The 17,560-nt window shown below is 38.9% G+C and overlaps 1 protein-coding gene across 1 annotated transcript in view; it reads right to left on the reverse strand.

Annotated features, from left to right (window-relative positions):
* Window positions 1–17,560, reverse strand: part of LOC131197664 (sodium channel protein type 5 subunit alpha-like) — a 391,694-nt gene that overhangs the window by 166,415 nt on the left and 207,719 nt on the right. The window contains exons 13-16 of the mRNA XM_058182005.1: window positions 14,694–14,826; window positions 9,433–9,671; window positions 6,826–6,999; window positions 3,118–3,474 (exon numbers count right to left, since the gene is read on the reverse strand). Coding sequence (XP_058037988.1) covers window positions 3,118–3,474; window positions 6,826–6,999; window positions 9,433–9,671; window positions 14,694–14,826 — 903 coding nt within the window. The remainder of the gene's footprint in view (window positions 1–3,117; window positions 3,475–6,825; window positions 7,000–9,432; window positions 9,672–14,693; window positions 14,827–17,560) is intronic.

Below are 17,560 nucleotides of genomic sequence, written 5' to 3' on the forward strand. Positions count from 1 at the left end.
CCCCATTCATCTGCCATTTCTTTGCTTGGAAATAAAATAAGCCATGGTTTCATATGTACAGAGCTGAAATTTTAGCCTGATGGCTTAGAGGTCACCATTCCTACAGCCATCCCATTATCTGACTCCCGCTCAGTCGACCAAGCCTATTATCCATTTACAAAATCGCTTCACAGATCAAACAAGCGGCACCCCATGACTCTGTAATGTCAGCTCGCAGGATACAGTTGGTTGGCAATCACTCAAGAAGGCTGGGAATCCTGCAGGGACTCTTCTTTGTTCTTTATAACTCTCTGAACCGTAGCTTCCTCCATGACACCTATACTTGTGTATACTTGTATATACTTGTATAAGCCATTTTGCAAAACCTAATTGCCAACATAATTAAAGGATAAGAATGTTCGTGATCCCCTTTCCCTGTGAATGTGTAAGTCTCCTTCTAGCCTTTCTCCAATTCCTTTGGAACCTCAAGGCATTTGTCATCGGCACTTTAAAAACATTGATTACAGTGGTGCAACATGACTTTGCGAAACAGAGCTACGCACTCCCTAATTTGGACGCTGCAGTTAAGATACTCTTTGAGAGGAATGATGCACATCATCTGACTGAACACTGGCAGCCGAACTACAGTGTTGTAATAAGCCAGATTGGACGGCAGGAAGCACACATTTACACCAAGGGTTTCAGAACTGCCAAGATGTTTGGAGAGCCACAAGCGTTAACACCCAGATGATTGCCTGTTATCTTAAATTCAAGCTCAGATAAGTTATTCTATACTGAATGTCCTCTCTGAAGGCCCGCTAGATAGGACGAGTGGTTTCCACAACACAGACCTAGTTCGCAAATCTTGACAGACCAATACTTTAAAGGTGCAGTGATTGGTGGGAGATGTCCTTCACACATGCTGACAGCCACACACTCAATCACACCAGCCCTGCTTTCCTTAGATGTGATCCCACAGAACTGTAATACATGCTCAAATTCTACAGGGTCATAACATGGATGGTGATAGGCTTTCCTGGCTTAAATCTGGCAGAAGCTACTAAGGCACTGGATGAGTCATGGTTAAAAAACATTCCTCATTGCATGCTAAATGAAGTTATTTTAAATTATTCATTGTGCTCTGTCAATATGTGGATACAAATAGTCCTTGACTTACTAAAGACATCCTTTAGTGACTGGTGAAAGTTACAACGGTCTGAAAAAAACTGACCTATAACTGTTTTTCACACTTAACAACCATTGCAGAATCCCCATGGTCATGTAATCAAAATTCAGCACTTGGTAATTGGCTGTTATTTATGATGGTTGCAATGTCCCAAGGTCTCATGATCACTTTTTGCAAACTTCTGACAAGTCAAGTCAATGGGGAAGACAGATTCACTTAAAACTCATGTTACTAACTTAACAACTGCAATGAATCATTTAACAGCTGTGGCAAGGAAGATCATAAAATGGAGAAAAACTCACTTAACAATTGTTTCACTTAGTAACAGAGGTTTTGAGCACCTTTGTGGTCATAAGTTGAGAATTACCTGTAGTTCTGTACCTGTATAAGTTTAAGTCCACTGCTCCCCACCTCCCATTCTCATGACTTAGTAGACATTTTGTTTGCATTCCTCGGATTTTAGGCTGGGTGATGTTTGTTGAAATAATTGTTGTTCTGGCAAATTATAACATATAGGAGAATATTTGTAGTTCATGGCTGAAATGAGGGGTCCTTGGTGCTCTCTGAGTTTGGTGGTTTTCTTGCAGATGTTTCATTATCCAAACAGATTACTTACTGATGGTGTTACCTAGTTTGGATGATGAAACATCTGCAATAAAACAACCAAGCTCAGAGAGCACCTAGGACCCCTCAATCTCTAACATACTAGAGACGGTTCCAATTGCACAGGCAAAGTTGATGACAACTTTCCACAATGTAGTACTCTCCAGACGTGATAAGCAAAACTGCTAGGTCATACAGATATACAAATATACTGCGATCAGTTGAGGCACAGTGTGTTCTAAACAGCAATGTGACTGTTGGAGGAGGCTTCATCATCTATCCTACAACTGCTCCCATTTTAGATTTGGCCTACTGGCAGGTTAATAACCTCAAAACACACTGAGGTAAAATATCTGTCCCAGATACTTAACACATTGTGCTGTGTTTCAAAACCAGAAATCTGAGTCATAATTCTTGCAAAGAAACCAGGAGTGCAACACACATCTGTATCATTAATTGTAAGAGAAGACATTAGATACATCTGTACTATCTGAATCCAGGATGAGATGGCTGTCAAAATTATTCCCAAGAACGTATGTTGCATACCGACAATGTTTTCTCTCAGTTCATCTGTTGACATAATACCCATCCTTACTTTTCCTACTAGAAGTAAGTTTCTAGAATAGGAGAAGGATTGTGAGAGAGAATCTGGTTTCCCTCAGGATTGGCAACCATCAAGGATATATTTATTCTATTTTGCCTCATTCATAATTATTCTGGAAAGATTTTATGTTTGCAATAATTACAAATCTTTATAATTCTACTGGAGAAGGAGTTACGCAATGCATGGGACACCTGATTTCTGAAGAAATTATGTCCCATCTTTTAGCCGTGAAGTTCTTATAATAATTCTTGTAGATAATCCTTGACTTACAGCCATTTGTTTAGTGACTGTTTGAAGGTCCAACGGCACTGAAAAAAGCATTTTTGAAATGACTGTTTTCAACACTTACAGTCGTTGCAACTTTTCCATGATCGCATGTTCAAAATTTAGAAGCTTGCCAATTGGCTCGTATTTATGGAAGTTGCAATGTCCCGGGGTCACATTTTGTGACCTTCTCAGAAGCAAAATCAATGGGTAAACCAGATTCACTTAATAACCACATGACCAACTTAACAACCATAGTGATTCACTTAACAACAGTGGCAAGAAAGGCCATAAAATGGGATGCTAGCTAGTGAGGTGCAACTCACGAATGTCTTGCTTAGCAACAGAAATGATGGGGTCTCTTGTGGTCATAGGTCGAGGATTATCTGTAATCAGCCCCCGGACACTAGAAGCTTCAGTGAAGATATGGAAAGAATGCCCCCCACTTACACACACACCCCAAATGTCTTGCAGTACTTACCACCAGGTTTCCAATCACCATAACCAGCAAAAACACCAGGAGACACAGTGGCTGACCAACGACTTTCATGCAGTCCCACATAGTTTCAATCCATTCTCCACAAAGGATGCGGAAGATGATGAGGAAAGAGTGGAAAAAGTCCTTCATATGCCAGCGTGGTAGCATTCCGTTGCTGCTGATTCTGCTGACGTTCTTGTAGTACAAATCTCCAAAGAGCTGCATCCCGACCACGGCGAAAATGAAGACAATGATGGCTAAGACGAGGGTAAGATTTCCCAAGGCTCCCACTGAGTTTCCAATTATTTTAATAAGCGTATTTAATGTTGGCCAAGATTTTGCAAGCTTGAAGACCCTCAGCTGTAAGGAAAAAAAATCACAAAAATGTAACTAAGAGAAGTACAAGGACCACTCAATGATATTAATCTGGCTGGCTGGCTGGCTGGAATATACAAGTAGTCAACTGTTTGTTTAGTGACCATTCAAAGTTACAACATCCCTGAAAAAAGTGACTTATGACTATTTTTCACACAACTATTGCAGCATTCCCCATGGTCACTTGATCAAAATTCAGACTCTTGACAACTAGCTCATATTTATGACAGTTGCAATGTTCCGGGGTCATGTGATCCCCTTTTGCAACCTTCTGACAAGTAAAATCAATGGGGAAACCAGATTCACTTAACATCCATGTTATTAACTTAATAACTGAAGTGATTCATGTAGCAGCTTTGACAAGGAAGGTCATAAAATGGGGCAGAACTCACTTAAGAAATGTTTCGCTTAGCAACAGAAATTTTGGCCTCAGTAATGGTCCTAAACTGATGACTCCCTGTAAACTGAAGAAGATAAAGAGCCAGTGTGGATTAAAAACAAGGATAAGAGTTCTGTTGTTCTACCCTTCACCTTTTGCTCATGTATAACCTTTAGTATGTGGAAAAGAAACAAACAGCAGCCCAAATTTGCTTAATTTTGCTTAATATTGCTTAACACAATGTAAGCCGCCCTGAGTCTTCGGAGAAGGGCGGGATATAAATTCAAATAAAAAATTTTTTTTGCATGTGGCATTGCCTGTCTCAGTTAGTGGTGCTTTGAATGAACCCTCTTATCTTCATTGAGAGGAGAGTCATATCCTGTCTCCCAAAGCTTTAGTAAAAGACAAGCAATTGGGGGAGGTGGGAGATTGACAGGGAGTTTGAAGGTCTATAGGGGATACGACAATGAAGTTACAACCTGAACTGGGAAGAATGGACAGGTATTTGGCACATTTGGACTAAGGCTCAAAACAGAAGTGCTAACCTTAGATGGTAACATTTAAGTGATCTTGTTTCTTCTCAAAAAAGGTTAAGTGGAATTGGACCTGGCTATTGCTTGAAAGGAGTCTGCAAAAAGATCTTTAGCGTGGGAAGTTGCGGGTGGGGGGGACGGGACATGTTGAAAAAAGGCAATAGCAAACCACTACTCTACTGTTGCCAAGAAATGTGCAGAAATATCTATGAAGCCACTGAAAGAAAAACAAAATGTCAGGAAAACTTTACTTACCGCTTCTATATCATACCTATTTGAGGGCTTGCTGTGTTTTTAAAGAGCAAACATTCTGATTTCGCCTACTCCCCTGCAAACAAGCATTGCAATCTTGAAAATTTAAGGGAACTGTAAAAATGGGGCTGAGGGCCTCATGAAAGCTATGGAGCAAAGCTTGCTTACTCATACTCACAAGTGCCAATATTGGCATGAACTAAATCCTTTGCTTGGATAAATTAGTCCTAATCATTTACACAATGGAAGACTACTATAGCACATTCTATGTGGAGCTATCTTTAGGCTTTGTCTGAATACTGTAGTTGATGCAGAAAGCAACTACATAGAACTGCGCCTAAAGCAAACATAAATGGAGCCAGGTTCAAAGGCTGCATTTATGGCATAAACGTTAGTCTTCAGGTTACAAGGTTTGTTCTATTCAAAGTTATGAAAGTGCTGAACAAGCGTTACTTACAACAGGTTCTTGTAGTTCAGGTTATCACTATCCCCACAATTATGTGACTGCAGCCTCTGCTCTTAGTGCCTAGCTCGTACTTACAAAATCAGATCGAACTGCAGTCATGTGATTGCAGGTTCCAACATTTTCTGCTGGCTTTCCATGAGCAAAGTCAATGGGGAAGCCAGAAGGAAATCGCAGTCAAATCAGATCCTAGCTTAAAGATCTGTAGGGCCTCACTTAACAACAGCAACTAGGACTGCTAAAATTGCTGTTACTAAATGACACATCCATATGACATCAGGCTTTACAACCATGTTTCTTACTGATGGTAACAACAATCTTAATTGCCATTATAAACCAAGGACCTCCTATCTAAAGGATGGTAAAGCTTAGGACTAGGATACCTGGTTGATCACTATCCTCTCTTATAGATTGGGGTGATGACAAAGATCATCAGATAAAGTGGTGTTGCATTTGTAGGACTGAAAGAATGATTTCTTGATGTTGTTTGTGGATCAATCTTCTCTACCTTGCCACTTGCCCTCTGGATTATTGGTACTGCTCTCAGTATACTGCTTGGAGATGATTAACATAAAAATGGACATAAAACTAAAGCTAAAGATCCTCTGTTCAGTTATCTCCAACTCTAGGGGTCAGTGCTCATCTCTATTTCTTAGCCAAAGAAGCCAATGTTGTCCAAAGATTGTTCCATGGTCAAGTGACCAGCATGGCTATATGCCAAGGAGCATGGAACACCGTTAGCTTCCCACCAAAGTGGTACCTATTTATCTACTTGCATTTACATGCTTTAAAACTGCTAGGAGGAGCTGGGGCAGGTAGTGGGAGCTCTCCCCATCAAGGCAGCGCTTGGGTCTTGAACCCAGGCTGTCAGCTTTCCTGCTGACAAGCTCAGCGTCTTTAACTGCTGAGCCATTGCGCCCCATGGCATAAATCTATTTTAAATAAATCAGTATTTGCTATGCAGATCGTTTTGAAAAGAGCACAACAATGTTCACCCATAATTATCATATGTCAAACTGCCTACATCAACATGGTACCCTTGAGATGAATTGTAGCTTTCAGGCCCTTTGAGAGACCAGGGTAAGTTGAGTCAGTAGTTGCTGCTATAGTACAATTTAATCAGTATAGTCGTGTGGCTCACTGTAGGAAATTAGAGAAAATGGTAAACATGGATAAGGACTTAAAAGATACCATATACAAGAAAGGAGATAGTCCTCAACTTACAACCATTCGTTTAGTGAGCATTCGATGTTACAGCGGTACTGAAAAAAATGACTTATGATCATTTTTCATACTTGCATATTGCAGCCTCCCCATGGTCATATGATCAAAATTCAGGCGCTTGACAACCGGCTCATATTTATGATGGTTGCAGTTTCCCAGGGTCATGTGATCACCTTTTGTGACCTTCTGACAAGCAAAGTCAATGGGGGAGCCAGATTCACTTAATAACCGTGAGACTGACTTAACACCTGCAGGGATTCACTTGAGAACTGTGGCAAGAAAGTTCATAAAATGGGGCAAAATTCACTCAGCAAACAGCCTTGCTGACTAAAAGAAATTTTGGGTTCAGTTGTGGTCATAGGTGGAGGACTACCTTTACTACCCTGTATGCAATTTTATTTTATTTTATTTTAATCCTGCAAAAATTGTTGCAAAGGCTTTGCATTTTATGTCTCAGAGAAAAAGAGAAAGGTAAAATATTTTACCAGTCTAAAGGAGCGTAACACAGACACATTTCCCATGCTGGAAAGGCTTAGTTCCATCAAACTTAGCGTGACAATTATACTGTCAAAAATATTCCAGCCTTGCTGAAAATAATAATATGGATCCAATGCTATAACCTTAAACACCATCTCAGCCGTAAAAATCCCAGTGAAGATCTGCAAAAAGAAACAGGATATTCAGTGTAAGCAGGATTGCCTTGTTATGGGTGGTTTCCCAGATTAATGAGGATACAGCTTATGTTGTATTTGGGGAAGGCAGCACTGGCCATTCTATATGTTTGATAGCAAACCAAAGGATTCTTTAAAAGTCTAAAGACTGCCATATATTTGGTTCAGAAATAATTTGAGCTATCCCTTATTTCTCCACCACAATCACTTAATCGTTTTATTTTTGGAGAATTGAATCTTTCCTTGGGCATTTATTCCATTTCCCTTTAATTCTCATCAAAATATCTACCCTGAAATCTTAATACCTTATTAATTAATCATTACATGCACAAAAGTCTCTTTTGCTTATACTAATAATACTGGGTCCAATTCTGATCCCCACAATGGAAAAATGATGCTGAGGCCCTAGAAGCTGTGCAGAGAGGAGCCAGAAAGTTGATCAGGGTAGGGAACCTAATTGTATGATGACCAGTTGAAAAAAAATAGGAATGTTTAGCCTAATGAAGAGAAGGACTGGGGGGGGGCACATGGTCTCTGTCTTCTACTCCTTGATGGGCTGCCACAAAGAATATGAGATTGACTTATTCTCCAAAGCAATTGAAGGCAGGACAGGAACAAGAAAGCTTGTTCAAGAGAGAACCAACTTAGAAATAAGGAGAAATTTCCTGACTGCGAGAACAATCAATCAATGCAATAGATTCCCTCCTGGAATCGTGAGTGTTCCATTGCAGGAGGTCTTCAAAAATAGACTAGACAACCATTTGACCTAGATGGTATAAGGTCTCTTCCTTGAGCAGAGAGTTGGACTAGAAGACCTCCAAGGTCCCTTCCAGCCCTATGATTCTGAGTAATCATGGATGTCTGAGTAAAAAGAGTAGTCCTGCTTCACATACGTTTCTGAATTTGGTAACATCTCAGCAATTTTGGAAATACAGCTATCGATAGAAGTCAATATTTGTAACTCAGAGTTGAAATGTGGGGTCCTTGTTGCTCTCTGAGCTTGGCTGCTTTCTTGCAGATGTTTCATTACCCAACAATTACCCAACTAACACAGATGTTATCTAGCTGAGGAATGAAATGTTTGCAAGAAAACAATCAAACCATCAAGCTCAGAAAGCATTAAAGAACCCAAACTCACAACTGTTATTTACAGTTAATGGCCTTAAAAGTTATATAAGATATGATTTATATAAGAGATAATTTAGTCAAACTGCAAGAGGTATTCCATATTTTTTACTCCATCCCATTATGTGAGGTCTCAAGGGATGATAGGCATTTGCAACCCATAGAGCACACTTTTTTAAACCCTTAAATTAGGCGACAATTTTGCAACTTTAGCTGTTCATCATCTGTAAAGGGCAGGAAAAACAGGAAGAAAGTTTAATAGGAAATAAAGCAATCAATTGTTATTAGCTTATATAGCTAAAGCGCCATCTCTTTGTGGTAAGTACTATCCTTTTGTTTATTTTCATTTTCATGACCACGAGCTACATGGGTCAGGATGAGGATGTACTGACGTCACATGAAGCACAGAATTTTGGCCCATTTCCCCCATTTTTTTGTTTCTAAAACTAATAAATGCTACTGTTATAAAACTAATAGCATGGTTTTCATGGTTTTAAACAGTTTTATTTTTTTAATGACTTTTGTGGCATTTTAAAAATATTTTTTCCCTTTTTTTTTTCCTTGTTTACCTTCCCAGTCACAGGAAGACTGGAGGCTAAAACATATGAAGAACTTTTGCAAGAACTGGATATGTCTAGTCTAATGAAGAGAAGGAATAGGGGTGACATCCTACACAAAAAAGAGTGAATCAACCAATTCTCCAAAGCACCTGAAGAAGGCAGGACAATAAGCAATGATGGAAACTAATCAAGGGGAGAAGCAACCTGGAAACTAAGGAGAAATTTCCTGATAGTGAGAACAATCAATCAGTGGAACAGTTTGCCTTTAGAAGTTGTGAATACGCCAGCATTGGAGGTTTTCAAGGACACTGGACAGCCCACAATGATAAGGGTCTCCTGATTAAGCAGGAGGTTGGACTAGAAGACCTCTAAGATCCCTTTTGCTATTCTGAGTGAGATGGGCAGCCATATACATTTAACAATAAATAAAAATAAATAAGTAAATGAATAAATCTCTGCACTGTGAACAGAGATGACAATAATAAGACACACCCACGGCATATAACTGATCATTGCTAAATATAAGCGACTGGGCTACATAGGCTCTTGATCTGCTCTATCATGTCATTTCATTTATCTTCCTGTTGGAATGAATTATTCATTTTCAAACCAGATGCTCTGAGATAGTAATTCCCAGAGCATGATTAAAAATAACTCTGGGAGACATGGCCCAAACATACCTGTAGACAATCAGTTGGAGGAAGGAATTAAGACACATGAAACATGGCCAACATACCTGATTCCCAATGTTGAGCACCTCCTCAAATTCTTTGGTCATCTTGTAGTGGTCCATGGCCATAAAAAGTGTGTTCAACACAATGCAAAGGGTGATTGTGAGGTCGCTGAAAGGATCCATAATGATGAACTTAATTTTCTCCTTGATCAAGAGCCACATTGGGCAGCAATCCCATATGAGAAATCTTACTGCAAAGTGATGCCAGCAAGGAGGACATTTCTGCTGAGATTCCTCAAGCTCTAAGAGGGAACAGAACATGTGGTGGGTTAGTAGCAATAGTTGGAAGCAGGAAAGGAACTAAATGCATTTACTGCAACATTTAGCAAATTTTATTCATTTACAAAGAGTTCCATATATTTCAACCTATTCAGGATCAGATGCTTATAGTATCCAATTTTAGTCACTTGATTGTCATTTATAACTTTCTTGTCAGATTCCCAAAAGCAAAGTCACTGGGGAAGCCAGCAGGAAAACTCATAATTTGCTACAGTAAATCACTCCCACTAGCAATAGCCTCCAAGTCCTGGCCAGCCTCCTTTGACACACACAGCAGGCTAGGCCTTCCTAGCTTCCCCATAACACAATTCAAGAGGGGTTGGATTTAGACATCTGTGGTAATGTAAAGAAACAAACAACCTACTCTCTAATAAACAATTTGGCTTCAGAAAAAAATTATCCTGTAATTTACAACTTCTTCACTGCAAAAACATATGGACTACAAATCTTGATCAGGGCAAAGCAATAGATGCAATTTACATTGACTTTTGTAAAGCTTTTGACTCAGTGGTACATGACAAACTTCTCCTAAAACTAAAATCCTACGGCATCTCCAGACCCTCCATAATTGGATAACAGCATTCCTGTCAAACAGACAACAAGTGGTCAAAATAGATAGTGCCCTATCAAATCCTACTCCTGTCAATAGCAGTGTTCCCCAAAGCAGCGTTCTAGGACCAACACTCTTCATATTATACATTAATGACCTCTGTGACCATATTATAAGTAATTGTGTTCTCTTTGCTGATGATGTTAAACTATTTAACACTACCAACAATACGGCCACCCTTCAAAAAGACCTTGACTTTGTATCGGAATGGTCAAAAATTTGGCAACTCCAAATCTCAACCAGCAAATGCTCTGTCTTACACATTGGTAAAAAGAATCAGAACATTAAATACAAACTCAATGGGCATTACCTTGTAGATGATCCTCACCCCGTTAAAGACCTTGGAGTTTTCATATCAAACGATCTAAGTACCAAAGCCCGCTGCAACTACATCGCCAACTTAATCTTGCGTAGCTTCTCCAGAAAGATTACACTACTAACCAAAGCATACAAAACATTTGCTAGACCAATTCTTGAATACAGCTCACCTATCTGGAACCCACACCTTATCGGACATTAATACAATTGAGCGCATCCAGAAATATTTTACAAGAAGAGTTCTCCACTCCTCTGATCACAACAAAATACCTTATGCCACCAGACTTGAAATCCTGGGTTTAGAAAATTTAGAACTACGCTGCCTTCGACATGACCTGAGTTTAACACATAGAATCATCTGTTACAATGTCTTTCCTGTTGAAGACTGCTTCAGCTTCAACCGCAACAATACACGAGCACACAATAGATTTAAACTTAAAGTGAACGGCTCCAATCTTGATTGCAGAAAATATGACTTCAGTAACAGAGTTGTTAATGCCTGGAATGCACTACCTGACTCTGTGGTCTCTTCCCAAAATCCCCAAAGCTTTAACCAAAAACTATCTACTATTGACCTCACCCCATTCCTAAGAGGTCTGTAAGGGGTGTGCATAAGAGCACCAGCGTGCCTACCATTCCTAGTGTTCCCATTGATTGTATCGAATTCATATAGTTATTTCATGCTTATACTTATATATACTGTTGTGACAAATAAATAAATAAATAAATAAAATAAAGACTGTAGACACTCACTTAAACCCTTCCCCCCAAGTTCTGCCTGCTCTTCTCCTACAATTTGCTTCTTAATGGTCTTCGCATCTTGGGGTTATGATAGCAACAAGAACTGCGAGGATTGTTATCACTAAACCTTGCAGTCATATGATACCGCACTTTATAAAAGAATCGTTTAGTGACAACAATCCTGGTCTCAATTGTTGTAACTTGAGGACTTGCTGTATCTTTGTCTTTCTGTGTAGAAATATTACATTTTTAATTTCTGTACTCTTCCTTAAGATGACTTGCATCATCTTCATATAAATATATGCCAAAGTTGTATTTGCTCTTTTACTTAATTATCTCGTATTTAAAAAAAGAATTGGATGTGCTTCTTTCATTTAAAAAAGCAATAAAATTTTAAAAGAGTCAAGATATGTTTTTCAGAATGTGATAATTAAAGCCGCAATATTCTGAAGGTCCTGCCTTGGTTTAGAAAAAGAATAAAGATCTGTATACCTTCAGACACTGCTAAAATACAATTCCGAACATTGTCTACCATCGGCTATACTGGACAGGGCTATTAAGAGCTGTAATTTGGCATTATTTATTTATTTATTTGTTTGTTTAGTCACACAGTATATTTAAGCGTAAGCATGAAATAACTATACAATATATAAGCATATATATAAGTATGAGTATGTAATAACTATATTAATTGGATATAACGAAGGAAAACAATAGGACAGGAACGGTAGGCACGCTGGTGCTCTTATGCATGCCCCTTACTCTTAGGAATGATTGAGATCAATGGTAAATAGTTTTTGGTTGAAGCTTTGGGAATTTTGGGAAGAGGCCACAGAGTCAGCTAGTGTATTCCAAGCATTAACAACTCTATTACTGAAGTCATATTTTCTGCAATCAAGATTGGAGTGGTTAACATTGAGCTTAAATCTATTGTGTGCTCGTGTATTGTTGCAATTGAAGCTGAAGTAGTCTTCGACAGGAAGGGCATTGTAATAGATGATTCTATGAGTTAAACTCAGGTCATGTCGAAGGTAGCATAGTTCTAAATTTTCTAAACCCAGGATTTCAAGTCTGGTGGCATAAGGTATTTTGTTGTATTCGGAGGAGTGGAAAACTCTTCTTGGACACGTTCAATTGTATTGATGTCAGAAATGTGGTGAGGGTTCCAAACAGTCGAGCTGTATTCAAGAATTGATCTAGCAAATATTTTATATGCTCTGGTTAGTAATGTAGTATTTTTGGAGAAGAAGCTACGCAAGATTAGGTTTACAACTCTTAAGGCCTTTTTTGTGATGTAGTTACAGTGGGCTTTGGCACTTAGATCATTTGATATGAAAATTTGATATGAAAATCATCTAGATGGAGGACTATAGCTTCTATAGCCTTGGAACAGAACCAATCCTAAATGCCTCCCTGTTTTCTTGCCCTTATTTTTACCAATTTTACATCTAAGTAGACTGGATACAGAATTACCCCAGGGAAACTGTGGCTGGAAAGGAAGTTCCAGTATGCAACGAAGCATATGCAGGCAGTCCCTGACAAATTTTTGGAATTCTGAACATTTTGGAACTGGCATGTATTCATCACGTGACCATCTTTTGCAACCTTCCAACAAGCAAAATCAATGAGGAAACCAAATTCATATAACAACCACATGATTAACTTAACAGTTGCAGTGATTCATTTAACAATTGTGACAGGAAAGTTTGTAAACTGGGACAAAACTCACTTAAAAACTTTCTTGCTTACCAACAGATGTTTTGAACTCAGTCATGGTTGTAAGTTGAGCACTGCCTATATTCTTTGAACAGGTAGACCCAGTTATTGATGAGATACATTAGGAAGGGCAAAACTATCTGGTATGAAAAGTATCCAGAGAATCATCGACAAGGGGAGCATCTAACAGTTGTGTGTCATCACCAAAATTACCTGCAGAATGCTATAACAATGATATCTATGCACTTTGTAAGGCAATTTCCACGCTATAATAAGTGATTACATTCTGGCCATGTTACGTAACTTACTTACTTCTAAGTTGATATTTATACAACTGCTCTGTGTAAGTCTGAGCTGCTAGGAGTTAACCTAATGTTGCTTCTGAATGAAACAATACAAAATCCTATTAAGAGGAGATTAGCAGGATTTCTTTCCCAAAGGTTAAATAAAGATCTCTTAGAGCAGCTTTCATTTAGGACACATTCCCCACGTACATCTGACTGCAACCCCCAGAGCTTAAGAAATGCTGCACAGGAATTCTAGGTGTTGTAGTCCCAATGCATCTGGAAGCTGTTAGGTTAGAGGAAGGCTGATATAGAATACGGTGCCATTCAACAAGCAATCAGAAAAGTGGTACATGACTTGATATTCTATTCTATAAAATCACAAGTGGGGCCAGAATTGCCATTATAAGTCGTTGTGGCCCTAAATCGATTTTATAACCATTATTGTATTGGTCATTAAGAGAATCATTGTGGAGGTTAAATGACTCATATGGTCATTAACTGAACCTGCTTCTCTCCAATTTCTGATTTTGCCAGAAATCAGCAAGAAAAGTCACAAATCATGATCATGTCACCACAGGATACTGCAACCAGCCATAAATGTGAGCCAGCTGCCAAGTGCTTACAATTACAATTACAGGGGCCGGTTTAGCTCTGCCTGGTAAGGCCTGTTATTAAGAACACAAAGCCTGCAATTACTGCAGGTTCGAGCCCGGCCCAAGGTTGACTCAGCCTTCCATCCTTTATAAGGTAGGTAAAATGAGGACCCAGATTGTTGGGGGGGCAATAAGTTGACTTTGTAAATATATACAAATAGAATGAGACTATTGCCCTATACATTGTAAGCCGCCCTGAGTCTTCGGAGAAGGGCGGGGTATAAATGTAAACAAAAAAAACACAAAAAAAAACATGAAGACCTTGGAGGGCAGTGCGATGATTGTAAATGTGAGTACAGATCATAAATCACTTTTTTCTGAGGGCACTGTAACTTTCAATGGTCACTAAACAAACAGTCATAAGTCAAGGACTGCCTATGTCAGGGGACTCCAACCTTGGCAACTTTAAGCCTGGAGGACTTCAACTCCCAGAATTCTGTGAGTTGAAGTCGTCCAAGCTTAAAGTTGCCAAGGTTGAAGAACCCCTGGACTATATCATGATATTTCTGATATTCTAGTTCAGGGATCTCCAAACTTGGCAACTTTAAGACTTGGGGACAAACTCCCAGAATTCCTCAGTTAAGAAGGAATTCCTTAAGTCTTAAAGTTGTTAAGTTTGGAGACGCCTGTTCTAGGTAGAGTATCACAGGGAAGTCTTACCTTCCAGGGCACTGGTGATAATACTGACAGCACTGACAGCGCGTTGCCTTTGAAAGTGTTGCTCAGGATGCTCCATAGAAAGGCGGTGGGGTGATAAAAGCTGCCTCTTGTTCAGGTCTTCAGAAAGGGAGGTCTAGGTCAAGAAACATACCCATGAATAGCTCATGTAAGCCAAACAATGCATATCTTATGTCCTTGAATATGATTTTTTATTTTTTTCATTGGTTTGCCTTTATTCCCACGCCTACAGCATTTCCAAAGAAGTGAAGTCTCTGGTATGAACAGTTTCATCAAAGCAAAAAGGTTATTAACTAGTTGTGATTGAAGGGAAAATGGGCAGCGATCCATAATTAAAAAACAGACATTATTCTTTCCCCCGGTTGTTGAGATATAACAGCAGCATAGAAATAATAGCCAGAACGTCATCCTGGAGGAAACCAGAAGCACAGATTGTAGCCCAGTAAGTTCTTGAGACTGGTAGCTGGTAGCCCTCATCCACTATTCTATCTCAATTTCTTACCATGTCCAGCCCAATAGACAAAGAAGGAAAATTCAGATGCTTGGCAAGTGGGTCACATTTGTGATGGTTGCAGTGTCCCGGGGTCATGTGATTGCCTTTTATGACCTTCTGGGAAGCAAAGTAATTGGGGAAGGCAGATTCACTTAACAACCATATTACTAATATAACAATTTCAGTGATTCACTTAACAATTGTGGCAAGAGACATCATAAAATGGTGCAAAATTTACTTAATAGCTGTCTTGCTCAGCAACACAATTTTTTGGCTCAACTGTGGCCATAAGTCAAGGACTACTTATACTTTATGTATGTTGGCTATAATGAACAAATCTAGGTTAACACCCCACCCCCACCCCCGCCGCCTGGAAGTCATTAGGAAAGAGTCCACGCTTGCTAAATTAACTCAGTTTTTGTTCTCTTGTGGTAGTTAAGAGCTCCCTGTGGTGCCTATTCATCTATCAATTTTGGCAAGCAGGAGATCTTTGTTTTTCCAAACTCCATTTCTGCTAATGTTTCTAAATGACACATAGATGCTAGCAGGTGTAGTAATTGTAGGAGTGGATCTATGGCAGGCAAGGGTTGGGTTTTGCAGAATTGGAGATACGCCGGATATGTCTAAGATGGCTGAACTGTTTAACACAAATCTACTCTGGAAGACATTTGCTCTGATGAAAAGGCTGCTGGCACAATGCCACCCAAGCATAAATTATGTGGAAAGAAAGTTGTGTACCAACTGACAGAGTAAAAAAAATAGAATGCACAGCTCCAAAGTTATACAGAAAAGTTCCCTTGGCTCATATTTCACGCTGAATTAAAATTATCAGAGTCTGTCCATTTTAACAAATTCCAAATGGTGAAGTATTGAATGCTCTTTGTTATGACAAACACGTGTTTTTAAATCCAAAAGATCTTTCAGGGAATATGGCTCAGTTCCCATTAGATCAGAGTTGGGGATTAAGTAGTTTGTTTGTTTGTTTGTTTGTTTGTTTGTTTAATTAATTAATTAATTAATTAATTAATTAATTAATTTATTTATTTATTTATTTATTTATTTATTTACCCAGCTTTTATTTTTACAAATAACTCATCATGGCGAACATATCTAATACTTCTTCCTATCTTCCCCCCAACAACAAACCTGTAATGTGGGTTGTGCTGCGACAGAGTAACTAACTCGAAGTCACTTGGTTAGCTTTTATGCCTAAAGTGGGACTAGAACTCACTGTCTCCTGGGGATTGGCCCAAAGTCCCCCAGAAAGCTTTCATACCTAGGGCAAAACTGAAACTTACTGTCTCCTGGTTTCTAGCCTGATGCCTTAACCACTCATCTTAACTAGCTCTTATTAATGAAAGTCAGCAGTGAATTAAGCATCTGTACTGATGTTTTCCTCTAATTCAGTACATTTTTGTACCAGGGAACTGGTTTTGGGGAAAACAATTTTTCTACAGATTGGGGGCAGTGAGGAAAGGGAATGATTTCATGCGCCACTTAGCTCTCACACATGTGCAGATGAAACTTGTGTGAACCAGTTCCTAATAGGCCACGGCCCAGTTCCAGACTACAGCCTGGGGGCTGGGACCTCTGCACTAATTTATAGCATGTTTCTGATTTCTTCTGTTCATTGCAGGTGGAGAAGGTAAAACCCTAAATTTTATGTATTTATTTAATTTATTTATTGGAATTTGTCAAACAAAAAGGAGAACAAGAGAATAAAAATACAATGACAGGGACGATAGACACGTTAGTGCACTTATGCACACACCCCTCCACTTACGTATGAAGTAAGGTCCACGGAAGTCAATTTGTGACTGAAACTGTGAAAATTTGTAGCTGAGACAACTGAATCAGGTAGGGCATTCCAGACTTTGACTACTCTATTACAGAAATCATATTTTTTACAGTCAAGTTTAGAATGATTTACATTGAGTTTAAAGTGGTTGTTTGCTCACGTATTATTGTGATTAAAGCAGAAAAATCATTTACAGATAAAACATTACTATGTATAATTTTGTATGCAATACCAGGTCTGACCGCAAGCGACACAGTTCTAAATTATCCAAACTGAGAATTTCTAGCCTAGTAGCATAGGGAATTCTATTGTGCAAGACTTAAGACAGAAGAGTGCAAGACTTTTCTCGTGAAGTACTTCTGAACCCGCTCCATTGTACTAATTTCAAATATATGGTGGGGATTCCAAGCAGTTGAACAATATTTGTGAGGGGAAAAAAACCTCACAATAAATCAACTCTTCAATAAATAAATAAAAACTTCAATTTAGTTCTTTTTTCTGAAACAAACACCATTGTTAATAAATGAGTATTCTTTTTAGTGTCTATCATTATTTGTT

This window comes from Ahaetulla prasina, chromosome 4, assembly GCF_028640845.1.
Source record: "Ahaetulla prasina isolate Xishuangbanna chromosome 4, ASM2864084v1, whole genome shotgun sequence".
NCBI classification, from domain to species: domain Eukaryota; kingdom Metazoa; phylum Chordata; class Lepidosauria; order Squamata; family Colubridae; genus Ahaetulla; species Ahaetulla prasina.